Here is a 23,363-nt window from a genome sequence, read left to right as displayed (position 1 = left end):
TTTTTGAAGGAGAAAGAACCTCATCCTGTAAAAGTGTAAGATGTTCCTTTGGCATATTTGTGATTTTGGTGAAATTGTGGGAGGAGTTTGAGTTCAAAATAATACCCATCTTTGATTAAGGATAGAATATATTGGTCTGAGGTGATGTGTTCCCATTGTGGATAGAAAGTTTGTAACCTTCCCCCAACTGGTGACAAAAGTTCTTTCGAGCACTTGTAGTAAATAAGAACAACAGTCCTCCACTTCAGTTTTCAGTTGTCTGTATCCAAGTGTTATTTTCTCCAATAGATTCAAAGCCCATTCAAATAGGGCAGTGCAGCTAACACGTGTTTCGTCTGGTCAGTAATTGACTTTAGACTTCTTCAGGGCTGCAACCCAAACAGGATGAGGATACTTGCGTGAACTCAATGGGCGCTTGTGTCTATGGAGTCTAAGGCATATTGTATAGTGCCATTATATATAGTCTTGCCTTCCACTACCAATTGTATTGCACATTGTTGGTATTGATCTGGAAGGTGTTGCCGTAGTTCCTGCATTTGATCCTGTGTGGCCCGATAGTAACGGGAGAGTAGGATTTGCAATATTCATGTGGATGGCTGTTTGTGCTGCAAAACATTTATCTGCGGCATCATATTTCCTACTCTCTTTATCTGTAGGAGGTGCATCCCTTGTGTCTAGTAAATGTACTCCTTTCCTGGCAAGGTGTGCCCCCAATTAATCTAATGTGACTTGGTCCTTAATATATTCAGGATTTAATGGGTATGCCTTATATTGTTTTCAATGCGATGGGTGAGAGTCTACCCTAGATTTAACTGGCTGCCTAAATATGTTGTATGTGGACAATAACATACCTTTAAGCTTAGGGAGCGATTGAGGTTTTTTTTGTGACCTCAACCAGGAAATCATCTTCATGTTGGATTATGTGTAGGCTTACTTTGTGGTATGCAGGAGCCCTACTGATAGTGCCATGATAGGATGATATATCATCTGGTGGTGAGGGTTTGGATGGATAGATACTAAGATCTGTATCATCCAGTGGACCAATATCATAAATATCCCTTAGGTCAGGGGCAGTTTTGGGATTTCCCTGTGGGTCTGTGAAATATGGGATATTGTATACTTCAGGTTATCTAGTCAGAGGAAATCCCTGGGTAAACCACTTTCATAGGAAATGACTATGTTACCAGACCTTAATGATCTAGGCATTCATTCAATCTCACTCCTGCTAGGACAGACCAATCACCCACACTGATGGCAAATAGTTAATTTCCACACTAAAATTGAACGTTCACAGTCTCTTTAATACAAAGCATAAAAAAGATCTACACAAAATAACAATTTAAAATTTCAAAGGATGATCTTTGAACATATACAATAAAAAACAGATATTCATAACAGTTCATTATAAACATTAAGCAAGCACAATTACATTTGTTTAAATAAATGCATCAAAAACAAGAACATATTAAAAGCAAATATGACAGACAGAAGTGCTATTTGATCACAAAAAAAACCCTACACAATGTGGCTTTTAGATTCTTTTGCCACTCTAATTTCTAGATCCAATGGTCCTTAATTTATAAGTGGTGCAGTCAGCAGTACCATTAGTGCATGAGTATCTGTTGCTCCCCAGACCCTACTTGGATTCTACACACAACAATTTTAAAAAAGCGTTGACGCGTTTCGGTGCTGTGGACATTGGATACTGTAGCACCTTCTTCAGGACTGCCGTTTCTTTGGGGTCACCGGCTTCAAAGACTATTATATGATACCCTTTCCTTCGGGGTGAGGGTGAATAAACGTTCACGGTTATCTCTTGGATATACCACCTTGGTTTGTTGCTCCTCACTATGGATGAAGTTCTTCCTCTTCACTGATATGTGACAAAAATAGAATGGACCTCTCCACTTTCCTTGTAAATATGTGGAAGCACTTCCCCTCTTCCTGTTAGTCTGTATATGTATCTTAGAAATTTGTAAAATTCTTTATGGACGGGCATATGTTAACGTAATTCCGTCAGTCAGCTGGATTTATTCTGGTCTGCTTGACGTTCGCGATTCTGCCTCGTCCTCATGCCTACTTCAGGTTATCGCCAGAATGCGATTGATTTGGTTAGAGAAATGATTTGCCAGAAGGCAAGTATTCTGAAGAGGGTGCTTGCACTGGCCTTGAAGGTAGAGCAGGTGAAGATGGAATAGGAATTGAAGGAATTGGAGGAGGAGGGAAACAAATAGGACTTGTGCCTCTGTCCTTCCTTTTCTTCTTTGGTTGATGGGTTCACTGAGGCCCAGCAATGTTCTCTTCAAACGTGTTTTTCCTTTTTTGAAGCTTAAGGGAAACAGGTGGTGGTGGTGGCTTAGTGACTAGTTTCCCAGTGCCTGGGTGTACAAAGAGAGTCTTTTGTCTTTTGTCTAGTTTGTCTTGCAAGCGCTTAAGAAAGGGCTGCAATCGTTTCTGCCATGGCTCGGAGCTACTTTTAGTGTTTTTCGATGTTGAAGATGTTAAAGACGTCAAAGAGCCTTTTGTACTGGTTGCAGTCTTTTGAATTTGTGGTTTCGATGTGGACGGCTTATGCGCTGGTTTCGATGCCGAAGGCTTTGTAGATAGACCATCTTTCAGTCCTGAGGCTTTTTTCAAATCCGATGTTCGTTCTTTCGGCTAGGAGTTCTTGCTTGACTTTGGTTGTGCCGATGTGGTTTGTTTTGGTGCTGGAACAAACTTTAATGCTTTTGATTTTTCAATGCTAATTGAAGGCTTTCCAGGTGGAAAGGATTTGTGTTTGTGCGCCTGCTGATGGAGACTTCCATGGCTCAAAGGCAGTGGGGCTCCAAAAGCCTGTATGGGTGGTTTGTGTAGCTTTCGTCGAGGTACTCATGTGCCCCTGTATGTAATTGGGCAACGGAATTAGAGCTATCCCCCCTGCTAGCCAGCCGAACCTGCACATCTGGTGGCGACTTGTGTGCCTCTGTGTCTTCTGTTTCTTAACTGGGGTCTGGTGACTGATCCCCAAAGATATCTTAGTGCATCTTCTGTGTGTCACTGCATTGTTGTGTGGACGCAACAACGCTGCTTCCACTGCCAAACAGTTTTCTTCGACCAGAGCGCTTAGCACACCTCATAGGAAGTCTCTTTGTGCTTTGTGTGACTAACCTGGATTGCACACTTCATGTTGGTCTTGCCGGGAGTACTTTGCTTGGCAATTATTGCAAAAGCTGAAGAGCATGTTTCCATTCCTTGTGCACGTAGTCCTGTGGAATGGGCATGAAGAAGTTGTGTAATGCCGGGCACAGGCGGGCACTGTGAAGTGATCGATAACACCTGCTGCTGTGGTTCGAATGTGAACGGTGTTGGACTGGAGAGAAAAATCTGAGCGCTAGCCAAGGCCTCGGTGAGGAATGAAGCATTGGTCCCAGAGCTGCAATATCGACGTCCAAACCCGATGGAGGAAAAAACAATCTAACAAAGGAGACAAACAAAATGCGCAATACACACCAAAAGAGGAGTCAATATTCTTAATGACTCGAAGACTTCTTTGAAGAAAAACTACTTGTAATCGTCCGAGCCTAACACCAGATGGCAGGATTATGCTAGGCATATGTATCTATAGCCAACACATGGTAAATATACTTGTTTTCATTGCAATAAAATTTGTAAACTATGTGCTTCCACTCTGTGCCTTAATAGTTGGGTTACATCACATGAGTCTTGATTTAATACTACACCTTAAAGGGAATTTAAGTATCTTAAGTCCAACAGTCGTTTGATTATGACATTCTGTGCTTTTGCCTGCTATACATGAAGGTTAAAAAACTGGCTTTCCTTGCAACACAATTTGTAAAGTATGTGCTTTCACCTATGTGACAAGTAACATACGCAGAGTAAAATGGGCTAGTATGATGGACTCGGAGAAATGGTTGGGGGAAATCTATTCCCTTGTGGCCGATGGTTTAAGGATTCTTTTAAATGTAGAGAGTGGTTTGGGTAAGGCGATAGAGAGGGATACAATTTGTACAATCTATAATAATCTGCATGCAAAGCTAAAGAACATATGTTTTGTTACATCCCAAAAGTCCCATGGGAAGTGGCCACAGTCTTGGTATAATGGGGCGTGCAAGAAAGCTAGGTCTGCCTCATTATTTGCAATTCAGCAACAAGACAAGGAGGAAATCAAAGCCCAAAGGGTATAAGGAGACTATCAGAATAGCTAAAAGAGAATGTGAAGAGCAACAGTGGGAGGAGATACTGGCCACCACCAGGAAAGGGGATCAATGCCCTTTCTGGAATTTGGTCTCAATGGGGTGTAGGGCGGTGTATGCCCTTCGATGCCCAATGTGCTGGCAGCAGACTGGGTCACACATTTTTCCTCCCTCTACACTCTGAAAGTAGATGTAAATCTTTTCCAGCAAAGGTTGGTGGGTATCCAACCTATGGAAAGGGTGGGGGGGAAGATCCACACATGGAATGAAATCTAACCCAATATCCCTAGAGGATGTAAGACTGGCAATTGCTAGGATGGCACCTAATGAACAAGTTACTTCTCCGCAGTAACACATTATCTGGTAGAGACTATATATAACTGCGGATTCCTTACCATTGAATTCCCCAGGTGTCAGGCTGGATCTGGAAACGTTTGCTGAGCAATATCCCTTGCGCGCGACTTTGGGTGGCTCCATTTGGCTACACGTGACGTCGTTGGAGTTGGTAGCGTTGGTTGTGACATCGTGGTGCCTACACAGACGCCACCCAGGCATGCGGACGTCAGTACTTTTCGTTTTTTCAAGCCAGAAGTGCATAGCCACGAAGTGACTAACGAAAACATGCGCAAAACTAGGGCCCTGAAAGGGGAGAAACCCTAGACCTACAACATCAGTCCGTAAAGCGGCGAGGCATGTGTGGGGCTGTAAGGAATCTGCAGCTAGATAGTCAATACCAGATAATGAGTTACCAAAGGTGAGTAACTTGTTCATCTGATAGAGACTTCTAGCTGCAGATTCCTTACCTCTGAATCAGATACCCGAGCCATACCATCCCGGCGGTGGGTTGCAGACTCATGAGCTAGACTAAAAGTCTTGCAGGACTAAGCGGGCAAAGTGCCTCTCCCTGCACACTTGATCATCAGGGCAATAATGTTTTGGGAACGTGCGCAAAGATGCCCACGTCGCTGCCTGACAGATGTCTTGAACTGGGACACCCCGTGCCAAGGCCATTGTCACACCCTTTCCCCTGGTGGAATGGGCCCCCAATCCCTCAGAGGGCTTCTTCTTCGCCAAGGCATAGCAGATTTTAATGCAGAAAACAACCCAGCGAGAGATGGTTCTTTTATGTACTGCCTTTCCCTTCTTTGCTCCCATATACCCCACAAAGAGTTGGTCATCCACCCGGAACTCTTTTGTGTGGTCAAGGAAGAACGACAACGCCCTTTTTGAGTCCACACGGTGGAGAAGCTCCTCCTCCTTAGAGGGATGTGGGGGAGCAAGAAAGGTGGGCAAAGTAATGGACTGACCCAGATGGAATGGGGTCATAACCTTTGGTAAGAATGACGCCCTGGTGTGAAGCTCCACCTTGTCCGGAAAGGACATGAGATAAGGGGGCGAGCTGGATAACACCTGCAATTCACTCACCCTCCGAGCTGATGTAATCGCTACTAAGAAGGCTGTTTTGATGGTCAACGGCCGGAGGGGAAAATTGTGCAACGGCTCGAAAGGAGAACACATCAGATAAGTGAGGACCAAATTAAGGTCCCATTGTGGCATAACAAAGGGTGAACTTGGAAATAAATGAACCAACCCTTTTAGAAATCTAATAACAATATGAGTTTAAAGAGAGAGGGCTGAATTGGCAGCCGCAAAAAAGCAGGCAGAACAGAAAGGTAACCCTTGAGAGTTCCCAGACCAGAGCCCTGCTGGGTAAGGGTTAGAGTGAACAAATGGACAGTAGAAAGAGGAGCAGAAAGAGGGTCAATAGAACTTTCTGTACAGTATAATACAAATTTCCGCCAACGGCAGGCGCATATAGACTTAGTGGAGGGCTGCCTAAATTGCATAACAGACTTCGGGAGGAAGGTCAAAGGCCATCAACTGTCGCCGCTCAATCGCCACGCATGGAGGCGCAGAGTTGACAGGTTCGGGTGGAGAACTCTCCCCTGCTGCTGCGAGAAAAGATCCTCCCGAAGGGGCAGCCTGATCGGAGGATCAGAAGCTCTGGATCCCAGACTCTCCTTGCCCAGTCCGGCGCCACAAGGATGACTTGGGCCCGGTAACTCCTGATCTTGGTCAGAACCCTGGGCAGAAGTGGTATGAGTGGAAAGGTGCACAACAGGCCTGAGCTCCACTTGCAACGAAACACGTCGCTGGGCGAAAGCCGCTTTGGAAACTCCAGCACACAGTAAAGCTGACATTGCGCGTTCTCTCCGGAGGCGAACAAATCTAACCAAGGCTCTCTCCACTGTTGAAACAGATCTTGCGACACCTCCGACTGAAGACGCCATTCATGATCCTGAAGGCATCGATGGCTGAGATTGTCCGCCCTGATGTTTAGAGAATCTGCCAGGTGTTGAACCACCATGATTATGCCCTGCTGTTCCAGCCGTGCCCAGAGACGCAGGGCCTCTCGACTAAGGGTCCATGACCCCACCCCGCCTTGCTTGTTGCAGTACCACATGGCGGTGGTGTTGTCCGTGAACACCTGCACCAACTTCCTCCTTGACAGAGGGAAAAATGCTTTCAATGCCAACAAAATCGCTCGGAACTCCAACAGGTTTATATGGAGCCCGGTCTCCACCAGAGACCAGTGGCCCCTGATCTCTGCCTCTCCCATGAGGCCGCCCCATCCCAGAAGAGACGCATCCGTCACAACTGTGAAATCTGGTTGGGGAAGGGAGAGAGGTTTGCCGATGACCCAATCACTGTTCGTTAACCACCACTGATTCTTCCCAGTTCCTTCCGAGATCTGAACCACCTCGGTTAGATTTCCCCGATGCTGTGCCCATTGGAACTTCAAGTCCCACTACAGAGCCTGCATACGCCACTTGGTGTGTCTTACCAAAAAGATGCAGGGGGCCATGAGACCCAACAGCCTCAGAGTCAGTCTCAACGAAATCCAGGATAGAGGCATCGTAATCATAACCTGAATATTCTGGACTCGCTGCTCGGGATGATAAACCCAAAACTGCACTGTGTCCAGAACAGCTTCGATGAAAGGGAGCGTCTGAGAAGGAGTCAGTTGTGACTTCGGCACTTTTATAGAGAACCCCAGCGAATGCAGGAGGTCCACCATAGTCTGGAGGTGGAAGATGACTGCCTGGGGTGAGGACGCCTTCAACAGCCAGTCGTCGAGGTAGGGGAAGACTGAAACCCCTGACCTGCGCAGATGAGCTGCAACCACCGCCATCACCTTGGTGAACACTGGAGAGGCACTCTTAAGACCAAAGGGGAGCACGGTAAACTGAAAGTGCATGTGGCCTACCTTGAACCGCAGGTAACGCCTGTGGCCCGGCAGGATGGGAATGTGAAAATATGCATACTGCAGATCCAACGTCACCATTCCGTCTCCTTGGTCTAGGGCAGACAAGACCTGTGCCAATGTGAGCATTTTGAATTTCTCCTTTTTGAGGAAGGGATTGACAGTTCAACAATCTAAAATGGGACGAAGCCCCTTGTTCTTCTTCGGAATTAGAAAGTAGCAGGAATAATAGCCACTGCATACTTCTGAAGCTGGGACCCTTTCTATAGCTCCTTTGGCCAAAATAGCTGTAACTTACTCTTGGAGCAGTTTCAAATGATCCTCCGCCAGCCGTTCCTGAGTTGGTGGATTAGGAAGAGGAAAAGAATGGAAAGGAAGAGAATATCCCTCCTGGGCGATCTGCAAGACCCACTTGTCTGTTGTTATAGATCTCCAGCGGGGGAGATGGTGAAGAATTCTCCCACCCACTTGAGTAGTGTGGTCCTGCAGAATCAGCCTAGGAGTTCTTGGAGGCTGTGGTGCTGGAGCAGTGAGGTAGACCACCTCTGGCCTTCATTCCGAGGACGGAATGTACAGCGTCCACGCATGGCCTGGGCAGTCTGTGAAGGATGGTGGCTGGGATAGGGCTGATGCGGCTGGAAACCCCTTCCGTTGCCACGAAAGGAAGACTGGCCACGAGGAGTGGAGGAGAGGCCCAAGGATCAGGCCGTAGCTCAGGAGTTTTTGAACCTGACCAGGGCCGAATCTGCCTTTTCCCCAAAAAGGCAGGTTCCATCAAAGGACATGTCCATCAAATTGACCTGGATTTCGCCCCCAAAAAGCCAATTGTACGAAGCCAGGCATGGCGCCTCAAGGCCACCCATATGGCGAATTTAGCTGCATCTCTTCTGTCCTTGACAGCTTGGGAGAGCACAGCCCATGCCTCCTCTGGGACTTGTGGCAGCACCTGTGCAACCGTCTCCCACAGAGAGTGGGCTTACCGGACCAATAAGCATGATGTATTCACCTAAGACAATGCCAGACTGGATGAAGAAAACATCTTCTTCCAAATGATTCCAGTCTCTTAGATTCCCTCTCTGGAGGGGCAGAAGGGAATGGGAAGTAGAGGCCTGCACCACCAAACTTTCTGTGGTGGGGTTTTGGCTGAGGAACTTTGGGTCACCCGGAGCTGGGCAATGGCAGCGTGCAATCGTCCTATTCACAGGAGCCCCTGTGCTAGGTTTGGACCATGTTCCTAGAAGGACGTCCGTAAGTGCCTCATTAAAGGGCAATATGTGTTCAGATGTGGAAGCCCCAGGTTGAAGCACTTCGGCCAGGAGATTAGTCTAGATCTGCACTGAGGTCAACTCCAGTCCAAGGACCTCAGCTGCCCTCTTAAACGCCATGGCATAGGACGCCCCTTCCTCCGTAGCCACTGTAGGAGGAGAGAGCATGCCAGTGTCTGGGGAAGTATCCAGACCACTGGCTTCCTCAAGTTTCCCATACCAGTCCATAGACTCCTCAGAGACATCCTGGTTCTCTAATGGGTCTCCAGACTCCTCCAATTCCTCTCCTGAGCCCAGCACGTCCACAAAGTGCTCAGGCGACAACATAGAACCACTGGGTTCAGTCGACATCAGAATTGGCATCCCGCAATGCCGTTCTGGCTCCGCGTCGTCGGGGATGAGGCTGTGGCTTGTGTCACTGGCAACGTCGCAGGCACCAACGTCTGGTTCGACGCCAGGGGAGGTCGTGTTGGTACGGCCAGCGTCGACCCAGATCCGAGATATCCGCGGGCCCGTTGCTCACCAAATGGTCGTTCAGCTCAAATACGCGGCACATGGCCTCATAAAACTCTTTAATTTGAGTGGGAGTAGCTCCGGCTCCCGGAACGGGAGGGAGGCGCAAAGTCGACTCAGGCCTCGGCTACGCAGAACCGTGCCTAGAGCATCAGTGCTCTTTACCTCTCTCGACGTCGGACGCCAGTGGCGGTGAAGTAGAAGACCGCTTGGACGATTACTTTTTCTTGTGCCTCTTCCCCGATACAACCTTGAATGAGAGGAAGAGGACTTAGGGCTCCGTGAGCGGTCCCACAACCTCCTCTTCTTCGAATGGGAACATGACCTCCTTGGAGTCTCGCCTAAAGGTGTTGACTGCTGGGCCGTGAGCAACTTCATCGCCTGCTCCCTTAAGGTCTCTGGAGCCATTGCCTGACAGTCTGAACACGACTTTAAATCGGGGTCGCGTTCAAGACACCACAGACATACGCAGTGTGGATCGGTAACAGACATCATGCGGGAACAAGTCGCACAAGGTTTAAAACCTGTCTTCCTACCAGACATCCCTCGCACATAAAGTCGCTACTCAAATTTTTTTGACAAAAGTCGAGAAAAAAAGCCTGCCAAAAAGTGGCAGAGGCGTAGCTCTTCCCGGATCAGCGCTTAACTGGTGTGGAAAGTAAAACACTGACGTGCGTGCACCTGGGTGGCGCCTATGTAGGCACTGCAATGTCATAACCGACGCCAACGACATCATGCGGAGCCGAATGGAGCCATCAGACGTCAAACACAAGGGGTTTTGCTCAGCAAAAGCTTCCGGATCAAGCCTGACACCTGGGGAATTCAAAGCTAGAAGTCTCTATCAGATAAAGCCCCCGGGTTAGATGAAACACCAGAGGACCTTCACAGGAGTGAAAGTGTTTAGGGGGTCCATATTTTATATTAATATTTAACAACATCCTGGGTAGAGCACCCATCCCTCCTGCTTGGGAGGGGTTGAAAGCATCCCCATCCATTAAAAGGGATCTTCAGCTGATCACCGCAATTACAGGCCCATTAGTCTAATTGATTGTTCCCAAAATATTTTTTGTAGTATACTCCTAGATTGGTTGCAACTATGGATCAGAGAAAAATAAATACCGTCAACCCTCCAGGCAGGATTCAGGGTGGGTAACAGTAGGGTGGACCAGCCCCCAGATGCATCAAGCACCTATTCTGCGAATTTAAATTTGCGAAAAATACCGAATCCCAAATTGGAATTCGCAGAATGGGATGCATCAAAAAATGCGTCCCAAAAATGCGATTCGCAATCGCCGAATGCGAATTTCGCAAAATCGCACAAAAATCACAGAATCTCCTGTTTTTCCAACTTGAAATTACAATTTCGCAATTACCAAAATCGCAAATTGCGATCTTGCAAATTGCGAGATCGCAAAAACGGGAAATCGCATTTTGAGCACAATGATGACATCACAACCAGGAAGTAGGCACTTCCCTTACTCATTCTGAACACAGAGCTGGAGAGAGGAGGAGGCACAGCACTGAGCTCTAACAGACACACCCTGCAGCCTCACAACAGAACAAACATCCAACACCAGAATGTCCCAGGATGCAGCAGGATCCAGTGAAACTGGCAGGAAAAGAAAAATCTAATTTTCCGAACAGGAGCTGGAGTACCTGATTGAGGGAGTCAGCAGGGACCATGATAAGCTTTTTGGGAAGCTATCCAGGAAGGTGCCTGAGGCTGACAAAAGGCGCATTTGGCTGCGCATCAGGACAAAGGTAAACGCCATAGGAGTGACCCAGCGGTCAATCGATGACCTAAAGAAGAGGTGGTATGACCTCAGAGGCCGTGCCAAGGAGCGCATAGCAGAGAGGCTGGGGGAGCGACGGGCCACGGGAGGAGGAGACCCCACAGTTGCGGCCAACACACCACTCGAGGACCTTGTTGAGCACACCATCAACCCTGCAGCCTGCGTGGGGGTGACTCAGCTGGACACCTCCCGACTCACACAACAATCCCAAGGTAAGAGCCATGCAACTGCGACCTCGTCCCCTAACAATGCCCATGCCCCCAGAGCTAGCCATTTGATAACAGTCCATGCACATCAGAAACGCCCTATTGCATTGTGGGACCTTTAGTGTAACAATAGTTCCCTGATAGCCACACACAGCCAGAACTGTCAAGTGAAACATATCCCTGCATGCATGTTGCAACATCCCATGCAAGATTCATATCATTAATCATGCACCCATTTACATCACAGGTGCTGCAGCAGCAGAGACCACAGACAGCGAGGCACTCCATATTGAGGAGACCCTAGAGGAGACGGAGGGAGAGAGCCATCCTGCCCCACAACCTGGACCGTCACACACACCTGCACCAGTACCACCACCTCTCCATGTGGACAGGGCCACCCCTGCAGCAACAGGAGGAGTGCAACCACCCCAGGCGTCACGCATGGCAGTGGAACAGGCCCCATCACCACCCAGGAGGCAGACACGCCACACAGCCACTGTGCGGTCGCAGTCAAGCGGCCGGTTGAGGCAGCAGCGCAACGTGGCCACACGTTCAGACAGGGGGCAACATGCCCAAGATCCAGGGCTAGGGATCGAACGCCAGATGCTAGCTGTGCACCACAAGCAGGCACAGCACATGGCAGCCATGCAGCTGCAGCTGTACAAGACTGCACGCAATGTGAACCAGCTCACCAAAAGTGTGCAGGAGTTAACGGCTGCAGTGAAGGAGAACAGCCAACTGATGGTGTCGCAGCAGGACATTACCCGCCGCCGCCAACGCCAGCTGCTGGACCGGCTATCAGCATATACCCGGTTGAACCACCTGATTGGGAATGCAACATCCCAACTGTCACGCCGGTCCCTGGCAATGTAAATCCAAATGGTGCAATGCTGCCAGGATGTTGCAAGGGCCCTGGAGCAGGTCACCACCGCAGTCCAAAACCAACAGGTGTGTGGCAATGGCCATGCAAGGAGGGGGTCGGGGGGGGGTGATGATGCCAGTGAGGGCACATCCAGCCTGAGCAGCCTGTCTGTGCCGGTGGTACCAGAACGGCGCCGCAGTACCAGGCCCAGTGCAGCATCACGGCCGGACACTGACGACGTGGATTTGGAGAGGCTACAGGGTGCGTCCGGCAGGAGGCGCCAGTGAATTACTGAACATTAGCAGCAGTGCCATGCTGATGTACCAAGCACGCCTGCTCTGCATTCATGAGGCTGTATGAAGCAATACAGTAGTTCTGTTTGAACAAACAAAAAAGTTATAGCTCTTGTTCAAAATAGTATAAGAATTTATTTTCAATGCAAATTTTACTCATGTCATTATTTCATGTGGCATGCATGAGTGCAGTGTTGTGTGAGGGGTATGGGTGCACTAGAAATAGTTCAGTGTGATGTTGTTGCGGCGCCTGTGTCCTTCAGCAGGACTCTTCCCCACGTGCATGATGCACATGTGCAGGTGGCTGGTTGTCCCCCTCCGACTCACTACCAGAGATCTCCACGAATATCCTCCGCTTGGTAGCAATATTGTGGAGTATGGCACACACGGCCGCGATGCGTCAGCAGGCCTCAGGCTGGTATTTGAGGGCCCCACCAGTCTTATGTAGAATGCGGAATCGGCTCTTTAACATCCCAAATGTCCGTTCAATGACATTTCTTGTGTGAATGTGCGCAGCATTGTAACGCCGTTCCTGTGGTGTAGCAGGGTTGAGGTATGGGGTGAGGAGGTACTCACGGAGGCCGTAGGCGCTGTCACCTGAAGGATAGGAGCAGAGGGCCGGTGCCTGTTATGCGCAGCTACATGGTCTTAACATACTGTATGTGGGCATGTGTACTTACCTAGGAGATGTCCTTTGCCAAAGTCACCACAGGCGAAGCGGGTGTGTATGCCGCTGTGCCTGAAGATGAACGAATCATGCGTGCTCCCCGGGTATTGGGCCACTATGTCGGTGATGATTGTCTTTGCATTGCAGACCATCTGGATGTTGAGTGAGTGGTAGGACTTGCGGTTACTGTACATGTATTCTGTCTCAGCGGGTGGACAGATGTGGATGTGGGTACAGTCAATGCAGCCAATTACATGGGGGACTTGCGCGGTGTCATAGAAGTCAAGCTTTGTTTGGTTTAAGTCCTGTTGGGTGGTTGGGAAGGTTATGTAGTGGTGTATCCGGGTCAGCATGACGTCCAGGAAACTCCATAGGCAGCGTGACAGTGTGCTCTGGGAGATCCCCCCTGCATATGCAACTATCCTCTGGAAGCCTCCGGAGGCCAGGAGGTGCAGGCTGCACAGGACCTGGACATGGGTAGGCACGGCGTTGGTCCTCCTTGTTGGGTGCTGCATCAGGGGGTCAAGGTCTCTGATGAACTTAGTTATCATTGCCCCATATTTGGAGTAGATCTCCTCTTCAGTCTGGCCCAGGAGTGTTTAAATAGCAGCCGGAAGATGCGCTCCTGGATCCTGCGTTGGTTCCGGGCTGCAGACTGGAGCCTCAGCCACCTTGCCACGATGTAGGGACCTGGCATTGTGAATGTCCTCATGCTCCTGTCTCTCCTTAAGTGTGTTTGTTTCACCCTGCGCCTGTTTCTTGTAAGTATTTTTTTTTTTTTACCAAATGTACCTCATGGTTACCACCTGGTTTGACTTCTCCTTAATTTGCGACTCCCATTTAGCGATTTTGGTGTTTTTCGCAATTTGCGATTTTTAATGAATTGATTTTGCGATTTATTTGCGAATTCGCAATTTAATTCGCAGAATAAGTGGAAAATCGCTGTTACAGAATCACAAAGGGGGTTCCACATTGATTCGGCGAATTTATGTTTGCGTATTTGCTATTTGGTGGTTTTTTACTTCATGAATTGCGGGAGCGGAAATTGCGATCGCAATAGCTGTTTCGCAGCTATTCCGATCGCAATTTCGGTAGATGAATCTATGTCCAGGTCTTCTGGTTCCAAATCATTTTCTGGAAGATGGTGGTCCTACATAAAGGCAGCCTATAAATTTCATTTGTTGACCTACGTTCGGCGTTTGATTTAATACCTTGTATTGGCTGATGTGGGTGTACCTGCTGACATGTTGACTTTATTTATCAGATTACACAGCAATAATTTTGCACAATTCCGCTGTGGATCTTCGAGAGAACTGACGGACCCCTTCCTGTCGATTGGGGGGTAAGGTACTGTCATGTACTTACCTTCAGCCTCTTAACCCTTTCTGTAAACAATATGATTTCTTTCCTGAATAATTGTGATGTGCCAAGGTTGGCTAATACTAAGATCCCAGCATTGATGTTTGAGGACAATACCTTCTGCCTATCTAAAACACAGATGGGGTGCCAAAAGTTTCTCAGTAGTTTTGAGAGATTCTGTGCCCAGAGGGGTCTTGAGATAAACGTAGACAAAACAGAATTTATGATTTTAAATCCCGGCCATTCTACTCGAGCTAATCCCAAGCTAAATGGTGTTCCCTTAAACTGTGTTTGTGTTTTTGACTACCTGGGGTTGACCCTTCACAGATTTTGATTGGAGATGTCATCTTGAAAAGAGAAGGTTTAAATTAACCCAACCTAGTGGGGTGTTGATAAGAGCACAAAATAATTCCCATTTCTGCCCAATCTCCCCATCAATCCAAATCTACAAAATGCAGGCACTAGTTGTTGCCTTGTATTGGGAAGAGTTTTGGGGGTATGGGGATATTTCTGCTTGGCTAGTTAGTGAGAACCACTTCCTTTGTCAGCTATTGGGACAACCTAATAGTACACCACTACTACCACTTAGACTTGACTTGGGAGTAAGGCCTATTACTGAGGGGGTGGGGTACAGGCCCTTACTTTTTTGGAGGCGGATAAGGGCCTCTCCAGAACTGCACTCCAATCGAGCCGGTCTCAAACAAGTGCTAGGGATCCCAGGGTTGGGAATCATACCTTGGATAAAATACATAAAAGATACTTTGACCAAGGCAGGGTGTGTGGATCTCTGGACATACCTGGAGGCCGCTCTGACAGTTAGTAAAACTCTATTAAAGAAGAGGTACTGGCAATACAAAATGGATCAATTGCTGGCATTCTCCTTATATGGCACACCGACCAACTCTTTTCTTAAGATCAAGGTGGAATAGAGTCTCCTTTTCCTCAAAAGTTGAATACCTTCAGACTTTAGATACAGCACCCTACCATTAACCTCTGTTACTGGCAAATGGGTAAACAGAGCTCTACAGGACACACCTGATCTAGCTGTGGGGCAGATAGGAAGTTGGAAGTGCATGTTTTGTTTTCAGCCCATCTTATGCTAAAAGCAGCAGAAAGTGGATTATTACCATTTGTCTGCTTTTTGGTGTTAGGGATTATCAAATTGCTTTTCACATTTTAAAAACTGGGGTTAGGCAAAGTCTGTTTTTTGCTCTATCCCGCTTTTTAATTGAATTATGGAGGATTAGGCAAAACATGTGCCTCTATATAGTTACTTATTTTAACTAGTGTATTTAATCATTTTTAACCAGTTTTATCTTGTCATATGTGTATTGTATTCATTTGCTTTTTAATATTCTATGGGATTTAATTCATGTTATGTAATTTTATTTGTTTTACTTTTAGGCCATTTAGCCGAAATAAAGTTAATAAAGTAAAGCTTCCACCTATGTGCCTTAATAGTTTGGTTACATCACATGATACGTTAGTGCAGTTGGGTTGGGTGTTGTGTGCCTAATCATCAAAATGCTTTTACTACACCTATCTTTTTATATAACAATACACTGTATTTTAACAAAACAATCCTGTTGCAGTGACCCTTTTGGTCTGCCACCCCCAGTTTTCCATTTTTTCTTAGGACTCACAGGCTGGTAATCTTGAACTCTAACATCGGGACACTGCTATCAATTGCCCAGTGTATATGCTCTGATCCCTAAAATGTATCATAATTGGCTTAAAACCTGAATGGCACGATTTACTTTCCTATAAGGGCACAGTATATGATGCAGAGATAATCCAGTGGCAATGAAGGTTGACTGCCACTTAATCCAGTGGCAATGAAGGTTGACTGCCACTTGTGGTTAGCAGCACCTACTGTGCCATGAACTAAAGTGGCTCCGAAAACATGTTCCTAGGGCTAGTCTGTGTAGCCAGGCTGCTGCAGTGTAAAACCTGAAGTGTGACTTGTGAAAATAACACTTTTTGAGACGCAAAGCCTGACTTTTATATATAAGTAAGTCAGCACTATGAAGGTCTTGTGTTCCACAAGGCATGGTGCAATGTATTTAATACGCAGAAAATGAATGTTACCAAGACCCTACAGTGACAAGGCTCCAAAAGCAATTTTTATTACGGCAGGCCAAGCTGTCCTATCCAAAAAACCAGAGTGCAGGTTAAAATGCTAATACTGATATCTCTGAAATGGGACCAGCTAGAAAAAAATTAAACTACCATCCTAAATAGGTATTAAAAACCCAATTCAATTGTGGAGTTGTCTTTTTATAAATACTGAAGATAAATAACTTTTAGAAAGTTCATTTTCCCAGCCTGAACCTTCAGAAGGCTAACCGACATTAGCCTCTGACAGGTTGCCGCCCTATATTTGTCCTGAATGAGGTGTGACTGAGATGTGAATTTTCTCCCAGGAGCAGTCTGTTTGTTTGATAGGTCAACCTGAATGGTCAGAGCTGGCTCCACTTAGCTCAGAAGAATATTCAGGGTGGGGTCTATGGGCACAACAGTATCAAATCTTGCCTGACAGATCTGTCTGGGGAACATGTACAAGTTTTGTGCCCTTTAAAGGGCTAAAACAGGACCAGACACAATTCTTGTGTATCACGTGTGTGGTTGCTGAAAAACCCTGTTTTGTTCCATTAGATTTCTGTCTACTATTTTGTTGGGGATCCAGGGCCTGCTTTAAATTGGATTTTAGTATTATAGGGAGGAGGACACTGGTGATGAACATATTAACCTCCCAGCACACACCCTCAGCTCTCAGAGCCCAAAGTTCAGTGTGGCTGAGTACTTCATCAATTCTGTCACTGCCAGGGCACCAGCATTTTGGACCTGTTTGCAGGCCCAAAATGTCAAAGTCCTTTTCTGAAAAAGTTTTGAGTTTCAGACTTTCAATGGGACTAACCCACTTGGTGTATCCGACCCAGAGTCTTGAGTTCTCGGCCTGAAATGAAACCTGGTCCAGGTCTACAGCAACCACATACTTCTATTGGGCGCTTAATTTTTCTTCAAAAATTCATATCTCAGGTTTCCCTCATTGGATATTTGTTGTTTTGGTTTTATTTTACTCATACAAATTTTCTTTTTATTTTAAACCTGATTGTGGAGTTTTATTGCACTTTATATGACTCTGTCCACTGTGTATCCACTGCCTAAATAATGTTCGCATTGCCTTTGGTTTAACCCTAACTGCTGTACCAGCATAGGTTTATTTTATTTAATGTGCTTGACATTTAGCAGGTGGTGACTTTATCCCCTGAAGTGGATACCTGTTCACCCCAAATAATAAGTCACTTTCCTACAGATCCCCGGTACAAGAATTACATAAAGAATAAGAAAGACAACTCTCTCTCCCAAGCCTTAAGATAGAACCTTACAACTTGTACAACAATCTTACATCATTATATGCCTGTTTTACTTTTTCCTTACCTTTTCTTTTATCGGCTCAGCAAACCCATCTATTTCACCCAACACGTCCACTACTTCATCAGGATGTTTTTCAGCCCCACTCTTTCCTTGTGATGTTAATTTTTCTGCTACTTTAACTGGCACATCTTTTTTATCTTCATCAAACAAGGATGATGGCATTTGACCAGGAGTATTTTTCACCTATAACATGGAAAATAAATATAGCACATTAAAATCCTCGGAAGGGCTTTACTGTGAAAACAATTTAAAAACATTACATTAAGGCAATTAAAATTCAAAAAAAGTACTGCCACTTAAAAAAAACAGATAAAATGAGGGGCGTGTCAAAGTCAAAAACATTTGCATTGTCCATGTTTGGTGGTTACTATTAAGAAAAAAGAATGGACATGCTAGAGACTAACCACCTTCACACATATGTTTTTGCTTTATATGGTGGTATTTCTGCATCCCAGACAAAGAATTCCAAGTCCGGATTAGCAAAAATACAGCTCAGCTATGATGAACGATATATCTGTAAGAAACAGTAGTTAGTATTAGATTCCTTACCTTAGAATATCCCCAGGCGTCAGTCTGGATCCGGAAACTTTTGCGTAGCAGTACCCCTGCGCGTCGGTAGGCGTCGTCTGCAGGCGTCCCCTGCGGCTCCGCGTCGTCGGCGTCGTGCGCCGTGATGACGTCGCTGGAGTATATAGACGCCGCCTCCGCGCGCTGACGTCAGTTCTTTGCACACAGCTTTTCCGCGCCAGAACACGCAGAGCCATGTGAGAACCAACACTGGTGCCATTTGAAAACTAGGGCCCTGAAAGGGATGTCCTTAACCCTAGGTATCAGTTCGCAGAACGGGGAGGATGGGAGGGGCGGTAAGGAATCTAATACTAACTACTGTTTCTTACAGATATATCGTTACCGAAGGTAAGTAACTTGTTCATCTGAAAGAAACAGGTTAGTATTAGATTCCTTACCTTAGAATAGATACCCCAGCAATACCAACCCCGGTGGTGGGTCTGCGAACCAATACAACCTACACCAGAAAGTCCTGGAGGACCGAACGGCCAAAGAAGCCATCCCTCCGGACTTGACTGTCCAGGCAGTAGTGCCTCGCAAAGGTGTGCAGCGAGGCCCACGTGGCCGCCTGGCAAATGTCCTGCAAAGGGACTCCCCGGCCCAGGGCAGTAGTAGCCGCCGTGGCCCGAGTGGAATGGGCCCTCAGCCCAACAGGAGGCTCCTTCCGAGCCAAAGAGTAGCATGCTTTGATGCACAGGACGACCCACCGAGAGATGGTCCGTTTCTGTACCGCCCGTCCCTTCTTCTCACCCACGTAGCCAACAAACAGTTGATCATCCACCCGGAACTGGCATGTGCGATCCATATAGAATGAAAGCGCACGTTTTGGGTCCAGACGATGGAGCCGCTCTTCATCCTTCGAAGGATGCGGAGGCGGGAAGAAGGAGGGCAAGGTGATGGACTGCCCAATGTGAAAAGCAGAGACTACCTTGGGCAGGAAAGAAGGTCTAGTCCGAAGAACCACCTTATCAGGATGAACAGACAAGAAAGGAGGTTGAATAGAAAGAGCCTGGAGCTCACTCACTCTCCTGGCAGAGGTGATGGCAACCAGGAAGGCTGTCTTTAAAGTGAGAAGACGGAGAGGACAGGAATGAAGGGGCTCAAAGGGAGCGCACATCAGGAAAGTCAAAACCAGGTTCAAGTCCCACTGAGGCATCACGAACGGAGTTGGAGGATACATGTGCGTGATGCCCTTCAAGAATCTTAACACAATAGGGGACTTGAACAAAGATGGCTGATCAGGTAGCCTCAAGAAGGCGGAAAGGGCAGAAAGATAGCCCTTGATAGTGCCCAGAGCAGAGCCCTGCTGGGCAAGGGAAAGGAGGAAGAGGAGAACCTCAGACAGAGGGGCAGAAAGGGGATCCACAGCCTTTGCTGTGCACCATGCCACAAATCTGTTCCACCGGCAGGCGTATACCGACTTTGTGGAGGGACGCCTGGCTGCCAGAATGACATCACAGACTTCAGGAGGCAAGTCAAATGGCCTCAACTGTCGCCGCTCAATCTCCACGCATGGAGGTGGAGACTGGACAGGTTCGGGTGGAGGACCGTCCCCTGCTGCTGCGACAGAAGGTCCTCCTGAAGGGGCAGGCGGATCGAGGGACCGACTGTCATGCTGAGTAGCTCGGGATACCAATATCTTCGAGCCCAGTCCGGAGCCACAAGGATAACTTGGGCCCGGTCGCGCCTGATCTTCTTCAGCACTCTGGGCAGAAGTGGTATAGGCGGAAAGGCGTACAACAGACCGCAACTCCACTCGCGCCGAAAGGCGTCGCCGAGCGAGTGCCGTCTTGGAAACTCCAACGCGCAGAACTGATGACATTGCGCGTTCTCTTCTGTGGCGAATAGATCTAACCAAGGCTCTCCCCATTGCTGAAAGAGGCCTCTCGCCACATCCGAGTTCAGACGCCATTCGTGATCCACCGAGCACCGACGGCTGAGTTCGTCCGCCCTGGCGTTCAGAGAACCTGCCAGGTGTTGAACCGTCAGAGTCACGCCCTGACGTTCCAGCCATTGCCAGAGGCGCAGAGCCTCCTGGCAAAGGGTCCACGACCCCACACCGCCCTGTTTGTTGCAGTACCACATGGCGGTGGTGTTGTCCGTGAACACCTGCACCACACTCCCGTTGACAAAGGGGAGGAATGCCTTCAGTGCTAGGCGAATCGCCCGCAGCTCCAACATGTTGATATGGAGCCGGGATTCCGCCGGAGACCAGAGGCCTCTGATCTCCGCCTCTCCCAAGTGGCCACCCCAGCCTTGGAGGGACGCGTCCGTCACAACCACGTGCTCCGGTTGGGGAAGGGAGAGGGATCTGCCCCTGACCCAATCGCGGTCCGTAAGCCACCATTGCAACTGTCTCGCAGTGCCCTCCGAGATCAGGACATGGTCGGATAGGTTGCCCTGATGCTGGGCCCACTGAAACTTCAGGTCCCACTGCAGAGCCCGCATCCGCCATCTGGCGTGATGCACCAGAAGGATGCAGGAGGCCATCAGCCCCAGAAGCCGCAGCGTCAACCTGACCGAAACCCGGGATAACGGCTGAAAGATGGGAATCAGAGCCTGAATATCCCGGACCCGCCGTTCCGGAGGATAAACCCGAAACTGCGCCGAGTCGAGAACCGCTCCGATGAAAAGGAGCTTTTGAGAGGGACACAGGTGTGATTTCGGCACATTGATGGAAAACCCCAGCTCGTGCAGGAGGTCTGCCGTCATCTGAAGGTGGTGGACGACTGTCTGGGGCGAGCCCGCCTTCAACAGCCAGTCGTCGAGGTAGGGGAAGACTGAAACCCCTAACCGGCGCAGATGAGCTGCGACCACCGCCATCACTTTCGTGAACACCCGTGGGGCGCTGGTAAGGCCGAATGGGAGCACGATAAACTGAAAGTGCTCGTGGCCTACCGTGAATCGCAGGTAACGCCGGTGGGCCGGCAGGACGGGGATGTGAAAATACGCATCCTGCAAGTCCAACGCTACCATCCAGTCTTGTGGGTCTAGAGCAGCCAAGACCTGAGCCAAAGTCAACATCTTGAACTTCTCCTTCCGGAGGAAGCCGTTGACGTTCCGTAGATCCAAGATAGGACGCAGGCCTCCCTTGTCCTTCTTGGGTACCAGAAAGTAGTGGGAGTAGCAACCACACCCTACTTCCGGCCCAGGAACGCGCTCGATGGCCCCCTTGGCCAAGAGGGCCGTAACTTCCTCCTGCAGAAGTGTCAAGTGGTCCCCCGACACACGGTGGTTCTGCGGTGGCATGGCTGGAGGAGTGGACTCGAAGGGGAGGGCATAGCCCCTTCGGACAAGCTGCAGCACCCACCTGTCCGATGTTATCGCGCGCATGCGGGAGTGGTGATGGCGAACCCTGCCACCCACTGGCGTCACGTGAGCCCGAAAGCTCGGACTAGGAAGGCTTGGATGCAGCAGCGGAGGGAGGCGTGGACTGACCACGCCGCTGGCCTCTACCGCCACCACGGCGGAAACCACGGCCGCCACCGCGCTGGGGAGCGTTCTGCGTCGCGTGGCTGGCAGCACGTGTGGGACCTCCCCTCCCTTGGCCACGAAAGGGCCGAAACGAACCCGTCTGCTAGCGCTGGGTCGAAAGACCCAAGGACTTGGCCGTGACCCTGGAGTCCTTGAAGCGCTCCAGCGCGTGGTCCGCTTTGTCACCAAACAGGCGACTGCCATCAAATGGCATGTCCATGAGTGAATTTTGGACGTCTGGCGAGAAGTTGGCAGATCTCAGCCAAGCATGGCGACGAATCGCCACCGTTGTGGACATCGCCCGTCCCAGCGAGTCGGTCGTGTCGAAACCACAACGGATCGAGTACCGCGCCGCATCCCGGCCTTCAACGAAGGCCCGTGTGAGCTTGTCCCACACCTCCTGGGGACATTGCGGCAGACACTCCTCGACCGTATCCCACAGGGAGTGGGTGTAGCGGCCCAAGAGGCACGCGGTATTACAAGACCGCAGTCCAGCGCTCAAAGAGGAAAAGACCTTTTTACCAAATTGGTCATACCGCTTTGATTCCCTATCGGGCGGAGCCGACGGAAATGCGGACTGCGAAGTGGAGGCCTGGATCACCAGACTCTCCGGGGAGGGATGGGTGGATAAAAAGGCAGGGTCGTCCGAGCATGGACGGTGACGCCTCGCGACATTCCGGTCAACCGGCGCACCAGAAGCGGGCCTGGACCAGGTGCCCAAAAGGACATCCGACAGGGCCTCATTAAACGGCAGCAGAGGCTCCTGGGGGCATGACTGCGGTTTAAACACTTCGGTCAGAATGTTCGGTTTGACCTTCGCGACGGGGAGCTCAAGGTGCAAGGCCTTGGCAGCCCTCATCAGGACCACAGAATAGGCAGCACCTGCCTCAGACGCCACAGGGGACGGAGAGACAAACCCAGGGTTGGGCGACTCGTCCAGGCCACTGGCATCACCCAGATCACCTACCCAGTCCACATCATACTGGCAGGCACGGGATAGAGGGTCCTCAGACCCCTCCCAACCCTCTCCATACTCATCTTCATCATACCCATATTCTGGGTCGACGATATAGACGTCGGGGTCAACGGGCCCCATCGGCGTCGGATCCGGCGTCGGCCGACGCCGGTCCGACTCCGCGTCCGGAGTCGGGGAGGAAAGGGGGGTGGCGCCGCGCGGCGTCGGTGCCGGGGACCCGACGCCGGCCGGAGCCGACGGCGGAGTCGCTGCACCACGCGGGGGCGGTACCACGGGTTGGCCCACAGGAACCGACGCCGGAGAGGCCGGGAGACCAGCCGGCGACGAACCAGAGGGAACCAGCGGCGCCGGGGCCGGAGCCGCCGGCGGCGCCGGGGCAGGAGCACCCGAACCGCTCGGGCCCCCAGACGGGACCGACGGGCCCGCAGGCGCCGAAGGCCCCGCCGGAGAAGACCTCGCCCTCATAGCAATGAGGAAGGCCTCGATCTC

The 23,363-nt window shown here is 49.4% G+C and overlaps 1 protein-coding gene across 3 annotated transcripts in view; it reads right to left on the bottom strand.

Moving 5' to 3' along the window:
• The window catches only part of LOC144754851 (WASH complex subunit 2-like), a 770,229-nt gene that overhangs the window by 380,100 nt on the left and 366,766 nt on the right, over window positions 1–23,363 (bottom strand). For all 3 annotated transcript variants that reach the window (XM_078643106.1, XM_078643107.1, XM_078643108.1), the window contains exon 21: window positions 17,861–18,040. In XM_078643106.1, coding sequence (XP_078499232.1) covers window positions 17,861–18,040 — 180 coding nt within the window. The remainder of the gene's footprint in view (window positions 1–17,860; window positions 18,041–23,363) is intronic.

Source organism: Lissotriton helveticus, chromosome 5_1, assembly GCF_964261635.1.
Source record: "Lissotriton helveticus chromosome 5_1, aLisHel1.1, whole genome shotgun sequence".
Classification (NCBI taxonomy): domain Eukaryota; kingdom Metazoa; phylum Chordata; class Amphibia; order Caudata; family Salamandridae; genus Lissotriton; species Lissotriton helveticus.
The sequence above is the reverse complement of the archived record's forward strand: the minus strand, read 5'-3'. Positions and strand labels throughout refer to the sequence as shown.